Below are 23,423 nucleotides of genomic sequence, written 5' to 3'. Positions count from 1 at the left end.
GGTATTTATTTTCTTTCTTAAAATTTATTTTTAATTGGAGGATAATTGCTTTACAATATTGTGTTGGCTTCTGCCATACAACAGTGTGAATCAGTCATAAATATACATATGCTCACCCTCCCCCTCACCCTGCACCCATCCCAGCCCTCTACATCATCACAGAGCACTGCATTGAGCTCCTTGTGTTATCCAGCAACTTTCCATTAGCTATCTATTTTACATTTGGTAATGTATATGACTTACTTCACTCTGTGTAATAGGCTCAGGGTTCATCCACCTCACTAGAACTGACTCAAATGTGTCCATTTTTATGGCTGAGTAATATATGTACCATAACTTCTTTATCCATTCATCTGTAAATGGACATCTAAGTTTCTTCCATGTCCTATTTATTTTTTCTTTTAGTAAGTTTTAGTAATTTGTGCCTTTTAAGGACTTTGTTCATTTCATCTAAGTCATTGATTTTATTTTCATAAAGTTTTAATAATGTTTTCTATTGTTAGTTTGTAGGATCTACAGTGATTTCTCATCTCTAATTCTTGATACAATTTGTACCTTCTATTTTTTTCTTGATTAAACTGACTCAAAGAAATAGCTTTTGACTTCACTGATATTTTTTGTTTTTTCTGCGTTCTATTTTATTGATTTCGGTTCTTAACTTCTGCTTTTCTTTCTTTCTGTTTCTTATAAGGCTAAAAGTGCTCCTTTTCTTCAAGTTTCATAGGGTAGAAGATCACTGATTTGAGGCTTTATACTTTTCTGATATAACTGTTCGATGCTATAAATCTTTCTTTAAGCAAGGCTTCATAGTTGCATCCCACAAATTTCAATGTCACATCTTCATTTTCATTCAGTTTGAAATAGTTTCTTTGTTGAGATTTGTGATTTTTACTTTGTAGGGTCAGAGAACATACTTTGTGACTTTTAAATTTACTGATAGTTAATATTCCAGGTCACCAAACAATTATCTTGGTAAATCATCCTTGTACACCTGAAATTAATGTTAACTCTGTCATTGTGTGGGGAGTTTTATACATGTCAATAACATCAATTTGGTTAAAAGTGTTGTTCAAGTCTTCTGTTCCCGTATTAATTTTCTGTCCACTTGTTCTAACAGTCATTGAGAAAGATATACTGAGAATTAATTGCAGTTGGAGATTTCTTAGTTCTATCAGTTTTTGTTTAATATAATTTGAAACTATTATATGCATAGTTAGGATTATGTTCTCTTGCTAACCTGACCTTTTTATCATTATAAAATGATCTTTATAATATTCTATGCCGTGAAATCTACCTTGCTATTAATATCACTCCAGCTTTTGATTGGCATTAGTACAATATTTCTTGGTTCTTGCTTTTTTAAATAATTGTTTTGCATCAGTGTGATTATTCAATATCACAAGCTCTGCCTTTTAAGTTGGGAGTGGTAAAAAATTTACTTTTGATATGGCTTTTTTATATTACTGAGATTAAATATACCATATGCTATTTGTTTTATCTTTGGTTCCATATTTTAAAAAAATGCTTTGGGATTCTATTCTCATCTCTTTACTGGGGGACTATACACTTTTTTTAGTGGCTGCTTATTTTAAGGTTTATAGTGCAGTGTAATAGTTTATCCATGTAGTATTATACTATTCCATATATAAGAATCTTACAACCATATACTTCCAATTCCCCAGCTTCTGCACTTTTACATGTTATAAGCCTTAAATTACATTTTAAATATATTTTAAAATAGCAAATTATCTTTTAAAGAAAAAAAATTTTTTTTAAAGAAAATTTTTTTAAATAAGGGGAAAAAGTGTTTTTTCTTAAATATCTACTATTTATGATGTCTTCATTCCTCTTTGTCAATCCAGATTTCTATCTAGTATTTTTCTATCAGAGGGCTTCCTTTAACATTTTTGAAGTGTTAGTCTGCTGGTGGAAAATTACTTCAGCTTTGGTAGGTCTGAAAATAAATTTTTATTTTGCCTTCAGTTTTTAGAGTCTTTACTGATTTCAAGGTTAATAGTTTTGTTTTCTTTTTCCCCAGTACTTTAAAGATGTTTCTCCTATCTTTTTTTCTTGCATTTTTCTATGCCTCTTATAATTTTTTCTCTATAAATAATGTCTTTTCTTCCCCTCCTCCATCTGCTCTTCATGTTATTGATTTTAATGTGACTTTATGTAGCCTTCTTTATTAATCTCCTCCCCCCGCACACACAACCTGTATTTGTGGCTTGCTGAGCTTCTTCTGGGATCAATGGGTTTATTGTTTTGAACAAACTTGAAGAGTAATTGGCCATTATATTTTAAAATATTGTCTGTCTTCCTTCTGGGATTCTAATTACACTATATCAGGGTAATAATACTGTGCCATAGGCATTTGATCAATTCATTTTCTTTTTCAGTTTTGCTTGTCCTCTTTCACACTGGGACATTCTATCACCACATATTCAAGCTCACTAATCTGCTGTTAATTCTATCTACTGTATTTTTTATTCAGATATTATATATGTTTTTCATCTCTAGAAGTTCAGTATGGGTCTGATGTCTTCTTAGCTGTTTCTAAAGTCATGCTCATACTTTCCTCTATTGTCTTGAGCAAATGAAATATTAGTGATTTTAATGCCCTTGTCAATATATTCCTATCATATGTCATTTCTGGAACTATTTCTGTTGATTGCTCCCTACCCAAGCACACCCCCCCCCCCGCCCCCAATTATGGGTCATGTTTTCTAATTTCTTTGTATACCTGATAATTTTTGATGAGTTACTAGATACTATTAATTCTATCTAAAAATTTTTTTTTTGTTCTGAGATGCTGTTGTGTGTATGTACTCAGTCGTGTCTGACTCTTTGTGACCCCCATGGACTATAGCCCGCCAGGCTCCTTTGTCCATGGAATTTCCCAGGCAAGAATACTGGAGTGGGTTGCCATGCCCTCCTCCAGGCGATCTACTTGACTGAGGGATCAAACCCACATCTCTTGCATCTCCTACGCTGGCAGACGGTTTCTTTGCCACTGGGAAGACCACCCCCACCCCCATTAAGTTTGTTGGAATCAGTTTGATCCTTTCAAGTCTTGCTTTTAAATATTATTAGATGGAACCAGAACAGCCTAATCTACTTCTGTTACCAAGGCCAGAAAATTCTAAATACTGTATTTAGTATCTGTTCTGTTAGGGTGTCTTTTCCTTCTGGATGGTATTAACAATAACTATTCCAAGTCCTGCATAAAATCGAAGGATTGTTTCGCCTGTTTCTTTTGATGATTCTTTCCATTCTTTCCCTGGTAATCTCTTCACATGCGTGCAACATTTAGTACACAGCTGAAGACTCTACAGATCTCTGGAGTTCTTCTCAATGAAGCATTCTCCTCTTTGGGACTCTGAATTGTGAATTCCAGCACTTTTACCAAATTCTGAACTTCTTATCCTAACACAGAGAAAATCGTGGGGTCTGTGTAGGTCCCTCCTTCCTGCCTGAAGCCTAATGTGCTCTTTAGGAAGCAAGTGGGGTAATTGGAAGTTTACCTTTTTAAATTCCCTTCTCTCTAGTGATAGTATCTTGAGTTTCTTATTATCTTATATCTAAAAACTACTGCTTTGTGTATTTTTTCTTTTTTTAAAATGTGTGAAAGTAAATCAGTTTCTGTTAATCTACCATGGCTAGAAGCTGAAGTCATAACATGATAAAGTTTGTGATGGCTTGAATATTATTTACTATTAGGTTTATACAGCATTTTTGAGAGACTAGTTAAAGGTAAACAACCACTATATTTCACAAACCAGTGGTTTGTGACTATTTAGTCCATTTGTGGTCTAGTTTGCTTTATTCTGTTCCTTGAATAAAAATGATACAAAATCTAGTTGGTTTTTAGACTTATGTCATCTTATAAGAAACACCATGCAGGAGTCTGTGAATGAATTACTGGAAATTAATCTGTCTGGAAGACAGTTCTAAGTGGATGACTTTCTGATGGTGTAAAGCTGTGCTGTTCAATTTGGTAGCTAGCAGCCACATGTGGCAATTTAAATTTAAATTAATTAAAATGAAAATTTCATTAAATCAATTGCACTATCCACATATCAAGTATTTGGTAACCACATGTAACTACCATTCTAAACAGGAAATATTTCCACTGTCATAGAAAGTTCTCTTGGTCTAAAATGTCATCTCCACACATGATGAAAGCACATGATTTTAAGATTTAAGCCTGCTAATTCAGGCCTAAACTTTAGTAGTAAGATAATCATAGAAAAGACAGAGAAATACAAATCTACTGGCAGATATGAAGATGTATTTAAATTAAGAAAATATATTCTAATACCATGGAGCTGACACAAGAAATGCTGTGAAGACCCAATGAAGCTTAACTTTAGCAATAAGATTTTATGAAATCAAGGACTAAAGCAAGGAAAAACATGCATATGTGAGAAATAAAGGTATTATATTCAGCTGGGGAAAAGGAGGCAAAGACCAAATAACAGGCCTTGGCAGCATCCATAACTTTTATGTTTTACATATTCTGTAGGAAATGAACACATGGTTGTTTTTCAGATCTCTAAACCATGTTAAGACATATGGATAAATATTTCCAATAGCACCTCCCATGAAATTAAAAAAAACACCTTATTCATTCTTAGCCATTAGTTGATTTAGTTTATATAGACATTACATCTATTTTTAAATGTATGAATGTATTTTATGGTGGTAAGAACACAACATGAGAGCTACAATTTTAGAAAATGTTTAAATGTAAATTTGTTGATTATAGGTACAATTATACAGTGGATCTCTAGACATTATTGATCGTGCTTAACCAAAACTTTATGCCAACTGGTTAGGCTCCTTTGACCATGGGATTTCCCAAGCAAGAATACTGAAGTGGGTTGCCAATTCTCCAAGGGATCTTCCTGACCCAGGGATCAAACCTGGGTCTCCTGCATTAGCAAGCAGATTCTTTACCACGGAGCTACCAGGGAAGATCATAGTACATCTACACATTTGCTCATATACAAATATTAAAATACATTTAAGGAATTATATATAATCATAATCATGTTGTTAAAACTTAAAAATCTGAGGCTCCTTCGTATTTTAGATATTCTAGGTTTAGGAAATGCATAAAATACTCCAAACACAAATAGAGAATATAGATGCTTTTAGATAATCAAGTTTGTATGATACAGTCTAGAGTAAGAATCAAAGGAGTAAGGTGAACATCAATGCTTGTTGTTTTGTCCCATTCCTCAGTTAAATCCACTTGATTAATAACCCCTATAAAAAATTCATTCAACAGAAAATGGCCAAACTTGAAATCCAGCAGTATAGACTCAATTCATTTTCTTTTTATAGCTTGATTTATTGTGTTGCTTACCCAGAGATGTTTTACAACAGTATCAAACCATTCCTTACACTTTCCGGTGACACTGATTAAAACAGGTAAGGTTGTAAAATAACAATATTAATCCCACTGTTATTAACCACATTTAAAATAATTTTCATAGTCACATATATCTCTCTAAAAATCTAGGTGTGACATAAAACAACTTATAAAAAGACAATCACTAAAGTTGCCCTCTTTGCTACTTTAAAAAAAAAAAAGTGAATTGGGGTTTGAGGAAAATGTTGAAGTCCATGTGTTAAAGCATAGCTAAATTGTTCATTAGAATTGGGTCCCCTGTCTCTGCTGTGTAGACCAATCTAGTCCCCTTCCAGTCTTTAACATTGTTAAGTATTGCAAATAACAATGGTTGCAAAAATGTTGCCCTTCACACTTCCTCATATCCCTGCTGCTGCATACTCTGAATACCTTCTCATCACTTCCAGCTTTCCCCCATCTATCAGTCTTCCTCTTCCTCTTAAATCTTTAACCTCTCCTATTCCATTGTTCCTGCCCCAGCCCAGCCCTTCCTTCAGTGGTTTCTCTTCCTCCACTCACCCCTAAACTGTTAAATGTTAAATCATTAGCCACTTCTCATCTTTATAATCTCCACTCTGAAAAATTGCATTTACTACTAACTATTTCCCGCATTTTGATAATTCCCACAGTGCTAACTTGGGTTATTTTTTCATATTGTTTTTCTGATTATCCTAGAAATATGTCAAATCTAGCATGTCCAAAATGACATTTATCGTCTTCTCTTTATCTCCTCCAAACTTAATTTTCTTCACTGATTCCTAATACTAATTAATAGCCACCTAAGCCAGAAATTTATGAAATATTTATTTCATTTTATCACTGCTGCTACTTTGTTAAATTAGGACCTTAACATGTCTTGCCCAATGACTGCAATAGTTTACTTCTCTATTCTCCCACTAATCTAAGCTGTATTTCATTTATTTGGCTTGAGTTGCCTTATAGAGTTAAAACACTTCACTCTCACCACTTCCCTGGTGGCTCAGACAGTAAAAAATCTGCTGGCAATGTGGGAGACCTGGTTCAATCCCTGGGTCAGGTAGATGCCCTGGAGGAGGGCATGGCAACCCACTCCAGTATTCTTGCCTGGGGAATCCCGTGGACAGAGGAGCCTGGTAGGCTACAGTTGATGGGGTTGCAAAGAGTTGGACACAACTGAGCAATTAACACTTTCACTTTCAACCTTATAGAGTTAAACCACTTCACCCTCACTGCCCCCAATATACACTTAGAACACACCCCAATATACACTTAGAACACCCCAGTGATAGGTCTCTTCTCTTGTCTACAGGATTTTAAAGTTCAAAGATCTTTGTATGGCCTCCAAGGCCATTTATGACCTTATAGCTCTCCTCTCCTCAGGGAGAAGCTTTTTTTCCTTCAGAAATGTGTGCATACCTCTGTCTCAGCTGTTATCATTTTATTCTATAGTTGGCATTTTACATTTCTCCTCTAAAGAAGGAGTTTATTGAAGCCATGTAGACTTCATGGTCTTTTGCCTCCTTCATGAGCATCTCTAAACAAATCACCAAGCCTTCCATATAGGCAGAACCTGGCACACACTTAGAAAATAGGCAGAACCTAGCAAAATCTAACATATCTCATCACATGTATATACACTTACAAAGTGGTACACCCATAGCTTGATATGTATAGACTTGCTATGAAAACAGTTAACAGGTGGTTGGAACTATATGATTTAATTAACCACTAAAGCCTGTCTATAGAGATAAAATTATCCATATGAGAACAAGATTAGTAAGTAAAACAGCTTGTGAGCCTTAAAAACTTTTATCTTTACAGATTAAAAGACCAGAAATATGCTCTTTTGGATGGTATAATTTTCATATATCAAAAACAGAACACTACAGTGGCTTCAACAACTAGGAAGAGAAAAAGTTACATAAATGAAAAGCACTGCTTTAAAAATATTTCTGGAAAGACAGGTCATCAATAATGAGTAAGTAAAGTGTCTCAATAAGTGTTAATAATTGTTTAAACTTACCTGGTTATTATATGCATCGGGTGCAAGTTTCTTGTACGTTGGTGCCATAAGAGTGGACAGGTTTTGTAAATGAGACTCCAGTTTCTCTTCCTGTGTAAAATGAATAATTCTGCATATTAAATTCCAAATCCATTCTATCCATATATGAAAGGTGATTAGATTTTTTCCCCTGCATCTTAGATCCAAATCACTATATATAGCATCTCTTATTAAATAACTGCCATCTTAACACACTATTTCTAAGTGAAAAGCATAGACCATTTATAACCTATTTTTGTGTTGTTAAATGTCTATCACTTTATTTTAATAAGATTAATCAATTTTCTACTTTGCATGCATTTTATCAATATATGTCTATACAAGTAGTAGATTAGGAGAATGAAGCCATACCATTTTAAAAGGTCACATTCTTTAATCCTCTCCAGTTAGTGGCCAAGGAAGATGAGGTGTTCAAAGGATTTGTTTGGTTTAACCTATTTCCAATCTTTATATTTTTAAATGTTTATGAAAATAGCATTTCAAAATTTGAAATGATATCTCCATAAAACTAAAAATAGCTAGGTGATTCAAATATGAATAAAACTCTAAGAACTATAATGTGGTATATGTGAAAAATTTTGTAAAGTTTAAAAGAGGAAAAATGTTCAGTTACACCCCACCCCCCCCAACCAAAGAATATGCTTTTTTAAATGCTAGGTGATAATAGTCCATTGTTCCATTCATACTTAGAGGTTCTCATTTCACGTTGATATTTCTCTAAAAACTGTGGGAGATTTAACCAGCTGGCTGAAAAACGTTTGTATTTCAGAAGGTGAGGAGATTTCTGACTGAAGCCCTCCTATCTAACAGACAGAGGATGTTACTAGCCATCCCCTGGATTTGGTTCACATGAAACACAGGAATAAATATTTATGAAGTAGTGGTGAAAAAGCTCTCCAATGTGAAAAATTAAAGTGGAAGGCAGCATGCAAATTTGCTATTCATTAGGTTTATTAAATAGTTGGGTGTTTTTCTTTATGAAAAGAGGACTCTAGCACATTAATAACAGCATATTAAAATATTATGATTCTATGAAAAAAAATTATATCGTGACTTGAAGAGCTTTTGCACTTTATTAAATTTCCACTTACTATTATAATTACAAATAATAGAGATAACAAATTTTTCAATTAGAGGGACATGTAAAAATTATTACATCAATAGTATACATATCTATTTCAATTGCATCTAAAATTTAAAAGAAAACTATTCTGTGTGCAGATTCACTGAAAATTTAATCATATTTAAATGCTAAACATACTGAGGTTTTCCAATTAGTCAATTAACATACCCTAGAACACAAGCTACCCAAAAGTTGTTAAATTTGATACCAGTTTACAAGTTATATTTCGAGAAATTGATAGTCTAGAGAAAGGACAAACCCAGTGACGTCAATGAGAAATCAGAGTTCATTTATTTCAACTACATTTTTATATTAAAATCTAAATATGTTTCAGTTACTTGAATGCACTTATTATAGTAACATTAAACCATCAAATCTCATGGGCTGAAAATGTGAATAGAAATGGTCTTTTATGAATGTGGCAGTCACAAACATGGCTTCTATAATTCAGGTTTAAAAGATGAAAGTTTTAACAGTGAAGTATTAATAATTTTCATATGGATATGACAGCTGTGTAAAACTCTGGAATTAACATAAAAGACAAAGAATAAAAAGCCATAAGCATAAAGAGTTTGTGTTGCTCAAACCCTATTACTTTGGTATCACATGGTTGTTATCACGCATAATTTTATAAAATGTTATTTTGCGTGTCTACAGTTTAGCCAAAATTTTATTGATCAATCTTTGAGATGAAATTCTCTCTGATAATGAGAGTTTAACAGAGTATATCATATTATTCATTTCATCTGTGTTCATCAATTCTCCATGAAAAATAAACAGATTATACATCAGGAAGTAAACAAACCTCTTTTGGGTCATCCCCAAGCAGCTTAAATTTTCTTGGGATCTTGCTTCTGGCAAACTTACATCCATTGTAGTACATGCTCCATGAACAACCAAAAGAAAACGAGGCACCACAGGTCTCTGGGTCCAGCCCCTGACAGGCACAGGTTCTCCTGAGAAATCAAAGAACCAAGTTCATGACTATGGGTAGCACTGTCTGGGCCATCAATCTCATGTTCTGGGTATCTACATTCCAAAATGGGTGCAAATTAATTTTAAAAGTCTAACTTTATATTAAGCTGTGCCACAATCAAATGAGAAACGAACTATTTCAATTGACTCAAAAAGACTGTTTAAACAAACATTTTATTGTAGTATAAACCAGAGAAAAGTACACATGATTTTATAGCTTGCAATCACTCACAAATGGAACATACCCACGTGGCACTTAAACTAAGAAACAAAACATACACTTGCACCTTCAAAACCCCATCCTTTCAGGCGCTGTCCTCCTAACAGGAACTTCTTTCACAGGAGATTAGTCTTGCCTGTTTTTACATTGTCTGTGTGCCTGTGCCCATACACTCAGGCATGTCCGACTCTTTGCGATTCCATGGACTGTAGGCCGCCAGGCTCCTCTGCCCATGAGATTTTCCGGGTAAGAATACTGGAGGGGGTTGCCATTTCCTTCTCCAGGGGATCCTCCTGATGCAGGGATCGAATCTGCATCTCCCACATTGGCAGGCAAATTCTTTACCACTGAATCATGAGGGAAACCCTTTATACTATATCTACTACTGTGTCCACTGTGCATAGTCAACTCAATTGTGTCCAAATCTTTGTGATTCCATGGACTGCAGCCTGCCAGTATTTTCTTCCCATGGAATTCTCCAGGCAAAAATACTGGAGAGGGTTGCCACTCCCTTCCCCAGGGGATCTTCCCAACCCAGGGATCAAACCCAGATCTCCTGCACTGCCAGTGGATTCTCTACCATCTGAGCCACTAGGGAAGCTCTTTATACAATACATACTGTAAACCTACTGAACTTAGTGTGTATGCGTGTGTATATGTATGTGAAAGTTAGATATAAAAGTGAAAAAGTGTGTGTGTGTGTGTATATATATAGTTTTGCCCATTTTCATACTATGTATAGGATAGATCACACATACATTTATACACACACACACACACACACATATATAGTTTTGACTATTTTTACACTACATGTAAAGAAAAGGCAGAGGAACCGGAAATTAGAAAAGGCAGAGGAACCAGAGATCAAATTGCCAACATCTGCTGGATCATCGAAAAAGCAACAGAGTTCCAGAAAAACATCTACTTCTGCTTTATTGACTATGCCAAAGCCTTTGACTGCGTGGATCACAACAAACTGTGGAAAATTCTTAAAGAGATGGGAATACCAGACGACCTGACCTGCCTCCTGAGAAATCTATATGCAGGTCAAGAAGCAACAGTTATAACTGACCATGAACAACAGACTGGTTCCAAATGGGGAAAGGAGTCCGTAAAGGTTGTATATTGTCACCCTGCTTATTTAACTCATATGCAGAATACATCATGCAAAATGACAGGCTGGATGAAGCACAAGCTGGAATCAAGATTCCTGGGAGAAATATCAATAACCTCAGATACGCAGATGACACCACCCTTATGGCAGAAAGTGAAGAGGAACTAAAAAGCCTCTTGATGAAAGTGAAAGAGGAGAGTGAAAAAGTTGGCTTAAAACTCAACATTCAGAAACTAAGATCATGGCATCCGGTCCCATCACTTCCTGGCAAATAGATGGGGAAACAATGGAAACAGTGACAGACTTTATTTTTGTGGGCTCCAAAATCACTGCAGATGGTGACTGCAGCCATGAAATTAAAAGACGCTTGCTCCTTGGAAGAAAAGCTATGACCAACCTAGACAGCATATGAAAAAGCAAAGACATTACTTTGCCAACAAAGGTCCATCTAGTCAAAGCTATGGTTTTTCCATTAGTCATACATGGATGTGAGAGTTGGACCATAAAGAAACCTGATCGTTGAAGAATTGATGCTTTTGAACTGTGGTGTTGGAGAAGACTCTTGAGAGTCCCTTGGACTGCAAGGAGATCCAACCAGTCCATCCTAAAGGAAATCAGTCCTAAATATTCATTGGAAGGACTGATGCTGAAGCTGAAACTCCAATACTTTGGCCTCCTGATTCGAAGAACTGACTCATCAGAAAAGACCCTGATGCTGGGAAAGATTGAAGGCAGGAGGAGAAGGGGATGACAGAGGATGAGATGGTTGGATGGCATCATTGACTCGATGGACATGAGTTTGAGCAAGCTCCGGGAGTTGGTGATGGACAGGGAAGCCTGGAGTGCTGCAGCCCATGGAGTCACAAAGAGTCAGACACAACTGAGTGACTGAACTGAACTGACACTACATGTAGTATGCTATATATTTTATACTGTAGTATAAAAATAGGCAGAAATGTGTGTGTGTATATTATACACATACATACATAACATATACATGTACATGCAATTATTTATTTAAGCTTATTTGTATCTTTTCTTTAATATTTTTTGGATGTTGCAACCATATTGTTACATGTTGTTTTACTATATTTACATGCATACAGTTTTCAATTGTATAAATATGCCACAAATTAACCATTCCAACACAGATGGGCCTTTGAGTGTTTTCTAGTTTTTGGCTAAAATACAGTACTGTGACTTTACAGACCAAGTCAGTTCTATCCTAAGGGCAATAAATAGGCAACCAAGCAAAGAAATAAAAAATTAAAAACAAGATAAAACAAGCCACAAGGAAAACTATGTTCAGTAGCTATTTTTTTCCTAGATGTACTGAGGTATAATTGAAAAATAAAATTGTACATATTTAAAGCATTCAATGTGATGATTTGATATAAGCATATATTATGAAAGGATTCTCCCATCAAGTTAGTTAACATATCTATCACCTCACAAATTTATCTTTTTTTTTCTTGCAAAGAACATTTAAGTATGACCCTTTTAGCAAATTTCAATTATACCATAAGGTGTTATCAACCATAGTCACCATGTTATACATTAGAGCCTCAGATTTTATAATGAAAGATTATATATATCCTTTTACCAATCTCTATTTCCCTCAGGCCCTAGACTCTCACAACCACTATGCTACTCTGTTTCAATGAGTTTGATTTTTGTTTGTTTTTGACTCCATGGATAATTGATACCATTAGTATTTGTCTTTTTCCATCTGGCTTATTTCACTCAGTATAATAATACCCTCCAAGTTCATCCACATTTCAAAAATGACAGGATTTCCTTTTTTTAAAGCTAAATAATAATTACTGTGTGTGTGTATACACAAACCACATCTTTATCCATTTATCCATTAATGGAATCTTAGGTTGTCTCCACATCTTGGTTATAGTAAACAATGCTGCAAAAAAGATACTTCTTTGAGATAATTATTTCATTTACTCTGGATACATATGGATAAGTGGATTGTGGCATCTTTCATTTATGTATTGCTCTCCTGACCTCACTGGACAACAATAGTCTTATCTGTAGTAACAATATTATTTTGAAGTTATTTATGTATGTTCTGACATGAAGAAATCATTGTTAACTTCAATTGAGAATTTCAGTATAAGATGAAAGAAGTCTAAAGATAAGTAAAGATCCTGTAATCCTATGAATAGGAAATAGCATGAATTCATGGGTTAAAAAGTTCAAAATTTCTCTTTCTAAAAAAAATTTACATATCTGCCCACTGAAAATACCTAAAGTAACAATATTGTTGTAGCAATGGGCACATCTGGATACAGATTGTGATCTCAAAATACCATTTCTCATTGAAAAGAACACAAGTTAAAACCCATTAATTTTTCAAATCAGTTAATAATGATATCAAAAAGAAACCACAAACTAATCATTTTTGGATGGTTTACTAAGGCACCAATTCACTATTTTGAAATTTCACAACTAAAGATACTTACCATGCATTATTCTATCATTTGTTTACAAACTATATGTAATGGTAACCAAACAGTTAATAGGGAAAAGATTTTTAAAGTCAACTTTTCAGAAATATGGAAATTAACAAAAGGCTTGTAGCAGTCCAGAAAGCATTTATTCAAGAATAGCAGTGAAATTTCGGTAAGAAGCTAAACTTTACACAATGTTTTAACTTGCCCTATTCCCACTGTCCCCAGAACTCCACAACAGCCTTGAAAACCAGCAGTTCACATTTATGGTGAAAATCAGCAGGCTGACAACCACTGGAGAGGGCAGAATTAGGCTGGATATCCTCCAAAGCCCTACTCCTGGAGAAATGTCACTACTTTACCTATCTGGTAGCTCTCTAGAAGACCCCACTGACAAGGCTTTCTTTATTTGATCTGACCTGGAGCTCACCTATTAAACACAGCCTTTTCCCCACTGGAGGTATTTGTTGACAATAGTCAGAGGCAGCTGTTGAACATTGTAGCTGTCTGAGGTCTTGGTAGACAAAACGAGCTAGACTGACCAAGAAAAAGAGAGAAGACCCAAATTACTAAAATTAGAAATAAAAAAGAGGATATTACCAATGACCTTATTAAAAGCATTATAAGGGAATACTATAAAAATGATCTATTAACAAATTAGATAACATAGAGGAAATGGACGAAAATCCCAGAAAGCACAAACTACTGAAACTGATGAGACAGAAATCTGAATATATCTATAACAAGAAGATTGAATCAATAATCAAAAAAATGCCCACAAGAATAAACCCAGGAGTACATGATTTTCCTGGTACATTTAAAGAACATTTAAAGAACTAGCCCCAATCCTTTACAAATTCTTCCAAATAATATGAGAGAAACCTTTCCAATGCATCCTAGGAATCCAGTATTACCCTGAAACTATAAAACAAAGACATCAAAAGAAAACTATAGACCAATATCCCTTATCAATACAGATGAAAAAATCCTCAATAAAACACCAGCAAACAGAATCCAGCAATATACACAAAAAGTATACACTATAGCCAAGTAATAAACTATGCCAGAAATGCAATGTTGGTCCAATGTACAAAAAAATCAGTCAATATATTATATACTGCATTAACAAAATGAAATACAGGAAAAGCATCTGAGAAAAGCCCAACATCCTTTTATGATAAAAATATTCAACCTAAAAAAAAAAAAAAAAAATTCAACCTAAGAACAGAAAAAGAATCTTCCTCAATCTGACAAAGAACGTTTACAAAAACCCTACATTTAGCATCATACTAAGTAGTGAAAACTAAAAGTTTTCCCATTAAAATCAGGGATAAGACATAGATGTTTGCTTTTGCCAGTTCTGTTCAATATCCACTTTACATTCTAGCCAGGGAAATAATGCAAAAGGATTAAAAAAAAAAATAAAGACACTCAGATTGGCAATGAAGAAATTAAACTATCTCTATTCATAGATGACAAGATTTTTATATGTATAAATCTTAAGGAATCCACTAAAAAAATCAGTACTAATCAACTAGTTTAATAAGTTTGCAGGATATGAGGTTAATATATAAAAACCAATTGTGTAAGTGTGTCATAGCAATGAACAATTCAAAAATAAAATCAAAATAATTCCACTTAAAATAGCATCAAAAATAATAAATTACTTAGGAATTTGACAAAAGAAGTGTAGTACTTGTATACTGCAAACTATAAAACATCATTGAAAGAAGTTAAAAACCTCAATAAATGTAAAGACATACTGTCTAATAAATAGGAAGATGTAATATTGTTAAGATGTCAATAAAACCTCTGTCAAAATCCCAAATGGGGAGATTAATATGTTGATCCTAAAATACATAGAGAACTGAAAAGGATACAAAGTAGCCAAAACAATCCTATAAAAGGAAAACAGATTTACACACCCGATTTCAAAACTTACCACAATAACTACAGCAGTCAATACCATGAAGTATTGGCATAAGGACAGGTATGTAAATTAATGAAATAGGAAAGTCCTGAAATGACCCATACATCTTTGTCAATTAATTTTCAACAGGAATGACAAGACAATTCAATATGGAAAACACAGTCTCTTCAACAAATGGTGCTGAGACAACTGGATAGTCACATGCAAAAGAATGAAGCTGACTTCTTATCTCACATGATAACTCAACAGTGATCAAAAGACTCAAATGTAAGAGCTAAAACTATAATACTCTGGGAAGAAAACATTGGTGTAAATCTTCAAGACCTTGGATTATGAAGTGATTTCTTAGAGATGACACTGAAAGTACAAGCAATTGATTTCATCAAAATAAAAAACTTCTGTGCTTCAAGGATATCATCAAATGAAGAGATAACCTACAGAATGAGCAAATATCTGCAAACCATATATCTGATGAGTGCTAGCATCCAGAACAATTAAAAATTGAGCAAAGATTTAAGTAAAGATTTCTTCAAAGAAGACAGAGGAATAGCCAATAGCAAATGAAATAATGACTAACATCATTACTCATAAGGTAAATGCAAATCAAAACCATGAGATACCATTATACCCACTGAAAAGGTTATAATGAAAAAGGCAGACAATAAGTAGTTTTGATTAAAATGTAGAAACATCAGAACCTCTGTATTTTGTTGCTAGGCATTAAGAGTGGTACAGCTGTTTTGGAAAACATTCTGGCAGTTCCTCAAAAAGTTAAACAGCATTACCATATGACTAACAATGTCATTCCTAGGTATATACCCAAGAGAAGTGAAAATATACGTCTATACAAAAACATGTACACAGGTATTTATAATAGCCAAAAAGTAGAAATAACCAAAATGTCTATGAACTGATAAACAGAGAAAATGTGGTACATATACACAATGGAATATTATTTAGTCATAAAAAGAAATAAAGTACTGATTAATGTTATGACAAAGATGAACCTTTAAAACATTATAAGATACCTAGGAATAAAATCCTACCTAAAGAGGCAAAAGACCTGTACTCTGAAAACTATAAGACACTGATGAATGAAATCGAAGATGACAAAGATGGAAAGATATACCATGTTCTTGGATTGGAAGAATCAATATTATCAAAATGACTATACTACCCAAGGCAATATACAGATTCAATGCAATCCCTATCAAATTGCCAATGGCATTTTTCACAGAACTAAAACAAAAAATTTTTAAATTTGTATGGATACACAAAAGACCCTGGATAGCCAAAGCAATTCTGAGAAAGAAAAATAAAGCTGGAGGAATCAGGCTCCCTGACTTCAGACTATTCTACAAAGTCACAGTTATCAAAACAGTTTGGTACTGGTGCAAAAACAGAAATATATTAACAGATCAATGGAACAGAAATAAAGCCATGTATCTATGGTCAATTAATCTATGGCTAAGGAGGCAAGAATATACAATGGAGAAAAGACAGTCTCTTCAATAAGTGGGGCTGGGAAAACTGGACAGCTCATGTAAAAGAATGAAATTAGAACACTCTCTAAAAACATACACAAAAATAAACTTGAAATGTATTAAAGACCTACATGTAAAGCTGAGCACTAAAAACTCTTAGAGGGAAATTAGGCAGAATACTCTTTAACAAAAATTTTGCAGCAATAGCCTTTTTTGATTCACCTTCTAGTGAAAATAAAAACAAAAAACAAATGGGATGTAATTAAACTTAAAATCTTCTGTATAGCAAAGGAAACCATAAACAAAATGGAAAGATAACCCACAGAATGGGAGAAAATATTTGCAAAAAAAGTGACTGACAAGGGATTAATTTCTAATATACAGTTCATGTAGTTCTATATCCCCAAAAAAATAAAAAAATGGGCAGAAGATCTAAATAGAAATTTCTCCAAAGACATACAGATGGCCAAAAAGCAACTGAAAAGATGCTCAACATCGCTAATTATTAGAGAAATGCAAGTCAAAACTACAATGAGCAATAACCTTACACCAGTCAGAATGGCCATTATCAAAAAAATCTATAAACAGTAAATGCTGGAGAGGGTGTGAAGAAAAGGGAACCCTTCTACACTGTTTGTGGGAAATGTAAATTGGTACAGCCATTATAGAGAACAGTATGGAAGTTCTTTAAAAAAAAAAAAAAAGAACTATTTTTAAGGAACTTAAAAATAGAACTACCATATGATCCAGCAATCCCATTCCTGGGCATATATCTAGAGAAAACCAGAATTTGTAAAGATATATGCACCCCGATGTTTACTGCAACACTATTTACAATAGCCAAAACATGGAAGCAACCTAAATGTCCATTGACAGAAGAATGAATGTGATATATATATACAATGGAGTATTACTTGGTTATAGAAAAGAATGAAATAATGCTGTTTGCAGCAACATGGATGGACCTAGAGATTATTACACTAAGTGAAGTAAGTCAGAGAAAGACAGATATGACATGATATCAGTCATGTGGAATCTAATTTCTTAAAAATGATTTACAAAACAAAGGAGCTTGGGATCAACATACACACACTACTATATACAGAAAACCAACAAAGCACAGGAAACTCTACTCAGTATCCTGCAATAATCCTGGGAAAAGAATCTGAAAAAGAATGAATATATGTACCATTGAATCACTCTGCTGTATACCTGAAATTAAGACAACATTGTAAACCAACTAAAATTTTGTTGGTTTACTCTACTAAAATTTTTTAAAAAAATTTAAAGAACACACATTATGCTAAGTGGAAAAGGCCAGACAGACAGGTTAAATATTATATGATTCTATTAATATGAAATGCCCAGAGGGGGCAAATTTATAGAGACAGAAAGTTGATTAGTAGTTGTCATTTAGGGGAGAGAAGAATGGAGAGTGACTAACTAATGGCTATGAGGTTTATATTTGGGAGTGATAAAAATGTTGCACAACTTCATGAATATACTAATGCACTGTATTATATACTAAAAGGGTGAATTTTAGTGTGTGGATTATATCTAAATTTTAAAAAATCACTACATAACAAAGTGACTTCAAGGTGATTTCCTACATGAAGTGGATACTAAAAAGGCACATTTCTTTCAACAGAGGCCTTTCAATTCCAGTTAGAATTTTCACATTGTAGCCTCATTTTCAACATGACTCAGAATTTGGCTAATTGTTAAATAACAAATCAGAGAAACTGTAATAAAAATATTTGCCTATGCAACATATTTTTAAAATGCTTCAACCTTTTTGGACTTCTAACTGTAAAAAAGAAAAAAGAAATTTAAGCTAAAAACTAGATCAGCTATTCAAACTTATGCAAGAATAGAAAACTAGCAAAATAATTCAAATGTATACAACACATAAATTTGTACAACATTAAAAAATAAGAAACATTTCAATTTTCAAACTAATAGAAACAGGTAATATTCATCGATGGATGTGCTAAGCCATTAAGTAAAAGCTTTCTAGGAAACTTTATGATGGGTGGATCAAGCTAATAACTTCTGAACTGAACACTGATAATATCACTATAAATGGGACAAAGCAGATATTATGTCCCTCATGATGGGCCTAAAGAAGTAAGATTATTTCATGACCACTTATGAAGCATTTTGCTAATATACATGTATACATACATATTTAAGTCTCTAACTACCAGCGTATAGAAGATATTAGGGGAAGAGGAACAAGTTAAGCAAGTGTGCACAATCAAACCCAGAGTGTGGGAAATTTTACAAAGCAAATCAAAATCATACAGTCTAACAAATTCATTAAAAAGAGGGGAAACTAGTCACAAGAGGCTTGTGAATCATATACTTGATCTTACAAACTGGGACATGTTTGAGAATAAAAGGAAGTTCTAGCAATAATTATGCTAGATGATAGGCTTGAACTAGGACCTACTGAAAAGTCTCAATCAAATGCAAGATACAGACTTTCTTTTTCTCAGTATTTTTTTTCTCTCTGTGTATATTGGAAATAGGATCCAATTAGGGAACTTTAAATGTGGTCTCAACATCATAAATGATATTCAAGAATCACTCAATTTTGAAATGAAGGATAATGCCACTGTGACTAGGTTTTGTTAAAGAAAAGTCCTTATCTGTTAGCGATATACATCAGAGTGAATGTAGCTGAGATGATATGGCATCTGTTTTGCTTTAAAACAGTGGTGGGGGTGGGGTTAGGAAGTGTGGAGGGGAGGATATATGTAATAGTATTGGCAAATTGTTGATAAATGTTGAAGCCATGTGATGAGTTCCTAGGGATTCATTATCCTGCACTCTCCATTTATGTCTATTGGAAAATTTTTATAATATACAGTTTCTTTAAAAGCTTAATATCACCCAGCATGGCAGAGACAGTTCTGGCTTTGACTTTCTTATAATGACAGATAACACTCCCACAACTCTCACTTGCCAAAAAAATACTGGTGAGGCTTAGTCCGTAAAATGGACATCTCAAACGGAAATCTTTAAAGGAGAAACAAATGGCCTGGCTCAAAGGAAATGTAAAAATTCATTCTGACTTTCCCACTGGACGATGCTCTCAGAGTTCATTTCTGGACTCACAGTGGGTGGTTATGGTGCATGAGGGCACTGGGATTTATAAGAGTTCAGTGATGAGGGTCACACAGCTTTGAACATTAAAATGAGTCAGCAGCCCCAATTTGAGATTATCCTTCACTGTTGTTGTTTAGTCACTTCAGTCATGTCTGACTCTTTGTGACCCTATGGAGCCCACCAGGCTCCTCTGTCCATGGGATTCTCCAGGCAAGAATACTGGAGTGGGTTGCCATTTCCTTCTCCAGGGGATCTTCCCGACCCAGGGATTGCACCCAGGTCTCCTGCATCACAGGCAGATTCTTTTCCTACTGAGCCACCAGGGCAGCCCTTTGACCCTGTTACCAGGAATTTTTCAAGGCCTAAGGATAGAGAAACAATAAACAAGCTGCAATAAAAATAAAATCTCATGCCATGAAAATAAGTATTCTTCATACTTGGCAAATACTAATAATTTTAACTTTTGCCAGACATGAAATAAAATTTATTTTATAGGGTAGGAGAAACTTCATAAGCTGTATCTGAGTGATATATGGTATGTCATTGGTTAAGTGTCTATTTGAATCATGTACTTCAAGTATATTTTTTGTTTTTTGGGGGACTGCTCCAAGTATGAGTAACTCAAAGCCAAAATATCATCTAAATAACTCCTCATCTTTACTTTGAAATTCCAGATCAAGTTAAGCAAAAGCATATAGACTGCCCTTTAAAATGTTTTAATATTTGCAGCACATCTTTTAATAGCTTTGTACCTGCCTCCTATTTAGACCAGTGAAACAAATTACAATTTTTCTTAGACCCCAGCCCCATCAACATTCGTGATTTTCAAAAGCAAAATAATGTAATTTAGCAAAGTTCTTAACATAAAATCTGACATATAGAAATAAATTATGTTTCAGACAATGGCATTTATAGGAATCAAAGAAAAGCCTTTAGGGGAAAAATAACAGATGTATAATATTATAAAAATTAAATCAGTTACAAAGGATGTGAAATATAGTTTGCAGGAAACTTTAAGAAATGTAAACAAAACTGTCATTTTCACAAGATCTTTGGTGGTTTAGAAGTTCCAGCCACCAAGTCTAAGAGGAAGTCTGCTTTACGAACACAAGGCAGTGTCACTGAATTCCTGAGAAAAATGTTGTCACCAACACCAGCTCAAGGTGTCTTAATGTTCATTTTCTTTCTGATTAAAGGCACCTAAATGCATTTTTTAAAAAAAGATGAAACATGAGATGTTAGGATAAATAGAATATTTCCTTACACCTAAAGCAATGCAGGAGACCCCGGTTCGATTCCTGGGCTGGGAAGATCTGCTGGAGAAGGGATAGGCTACCCACTCCAGTATTCTTGGGCTTCCCTTATTGCTCAGCTGGTCAGGAATCTGCCTGTAGTGTGGGAGACCTAGGTTTGATCCCTGTGTTGGGAAGATCCCCTGGAGAAGTGAGGCTACCCATTCTAGTATTCTGGCCTGGAGAATATAATGGACATGGGGTCGCAAAGAGGTGGACACGACTGAGCGACTTTCACTTCACTTCAAAGCTGTCAACCATAAGTTTGAGTCATGTCTTATGAATCAACAACTTCAATCCTCCATCTATCATTTGTGAAAGTGGGTTTATGGCCATAAGGTACACACCGTGAAATTTCTAGATCATAACTATCATAGAAAACCAAGCCACATTTTCATATCAAAACAGTAATTTTGATAGATTATTTATAGTTGATTTAGTACTCCCCTACCTGCCCCCAGTGTCCCAGAGGGAGCCCCTAACATATACTTAAACCATACCAATTAGAGTAATAGTCAATGAAACTACAAATTTGGTTAGCAGTGAGTTGTTGCAATGAACAGACAATATTTCCATAAGCTCAGTAAACTATTTTGTAATTTGGTGGACATGGGAGAAAGGAGACTAAAGGAAGAAGCACAAAATTAAACTGTGACTAAAATAGTTACATAGGATTTCAGTGCAGCACTGTGAATTTTCCTGTATTTTTTAATGATATACAAGAATACCAAAGCAGAAGGAAAATTAAAAAATACACTTTCTTCAAGTGAAGATTTAAATTTCCTGCAAGCAGATGAGATTAAAACATAAAAAAAACACAAACAAACCATAAATTCTTGGTTGCATTAAATATATTTAACTGTATACCCTTGCTTTCCTATTTCAAATTTTTATATTCCTAGAAAATAATGCCCATCCATGGCTAATGTGTTGATTATTTAGCAGCAGTAAAAATAGAAGCAATTTTGATTATTACAATGGAAGTAAGGAACTAGATTGCAGTGAAAAACCAGTTTGTTCCTACAGGACCTCTACAGCCTTGTATTTTTGTCTGCTACAGATATAGTAAAATCCTTGATCTGGAAACCCTAAAGTTTCTTACCAAGCTTACTGTCTCAAATACTGCAGCACCGAAGTGGTATCAATATTCTAACATGATGGCCAGGCACACAAAAAGAGTGAGCTTGCAGCGAGCAGACACACAGATATTTTCAAGTTTATAGTATGGTCCAGTTTGTGGATATACACAGACTTCCAGCAAGCTGCTTCTAACTCATAGTTACACTGTCCGAAGGTACAAAATATTAGTGAGTGCACCTTCCTCAAAGTATGCGTGTTAGCAAATACAAGATCCTATTGCATGTTTGTGAAGTGGGCATTTTGAGCCCTGTTTTATAAACATGAAAACACAAGTTTGACTCTTGACCCCCCAAGCCGACGGTCAGGTTTTCTAGCAGCGAGGAGGAGGAGAGGCCCGGGAGGCACTTACTCTTCGTTCAGGGCGCAGCGCCGGTTGGTGAGCATGCCGTGCTTCCTTAGCGTCTCGGTGAGCTCCGAGTACAGCTTGTCGGCCAGAGAGACTGGGATGCCTTCCCACACCAGGATGAGAATCACGATCACCGCAGCCTCACACGTGTGGCCAGCTCGCTCCCGCACCAAGCACAGTAGCTTCTCCTCGCTGCAGCTTCTGCGAACCACCTGTCCGGGTCACCATTCCACCCCAACACCCCACCCCAACCAAAACAAAACAAGGGTCACTTGCAGCAGAGGAGAGCATCGACTGATGTCTGTATATTTTCTCACATCTGGTCACAGTTAGGCTGACATCTTTCAGCACATGCCACCTGCCTTTTGTTGCCCATCTATGACGCTGGGGCTTACCCCGGGGTCAGAAGCAGGAGAGCTGCAAATGCAGGCAGTGTGTAGCAGACCCACTCCCCAGGACACTGCAGGCAACGCTCCCTACATTAAAGCCAGAGCTACATGGGCAGCACTTTAAAGTTCCAGGGCTTCAAAAATGACAAGATAAAGATTAACTGTAGGTTTTTAAAGGATTAAGGACCTCAGAAGCTGGGAAGAATTATACTTCTAGCAGGCACCTGGACAGACCTCCTCCTCACCATTAAGTTCTTTCAATTAAGTACAGTTTGTACATGGTTTTAAACTGCCCTTTTCTTAAGAGATGACACAATGATAAATATAAGCAATATTCCTTTCTGCTGGCATAAACGACTGTCTGATCTGGGCAACCCAAT

At 34.9% G+C, this 23,423-nt stretch overlaps 1 protein-coding gene across 5 annotated transcripts in view; it reads right to left on the bottom strand.

Annotated features, from left to right (window-relative positions):
* Positions 1 to 23,423, bottom strand: part of TET2 (tet methylcytosine dioxygenase 2) — a 126,181-nt gene that overhangs the window by 12,894 nt on the left and 89,864 nt on the right. For 2 of the 5 annotated variants that reach the window (XM_043438857.1, XM_043438858.1), the window contains exons 6-8: positions 22,658 to 22,866; positions 9,383 to 9,533; positions 7,416 to 7,505 (exon numbers count right to left, since the gene is read on the bottom strand). In XM_043438857.1, coding sequence (XP_043294792.1) covers positions 7,416 to 7,505; positions 9,383 to 9,533; positions 22,658 to 22,866 — 450 coding nt within the window. Of the gene's footprint in view, positions 1 to 7,415; positions 7,506 to 9,382; positions 9,534 to 22,657; positions 22,867 to 23,423 lie in introns of those variants that run through there. The other 3 variants (XM_043438859.1, XR_006263795.1, XM_043438860.1) reach the window with 3 other exon arrangements.

This window comes from Cervus canadensis, chromosome 19 (genome assembly GCF_019320065.1).
Source record: "Cervus canadensis isolate Bull #8, Minnesota chromosome 19, ASM1932006v1, whole genome shotgun sequence".
In the NCBI taxonomy this organism is placed as follows: Eukaryota; Metazoa; Chordata; class Mammalia; order Artiodactyla; family Cervidae; genus Cervus; species Cervus canadensis.
This window is presented reverse-complemented; position numbering and strand designations above follow the sequence as displayed.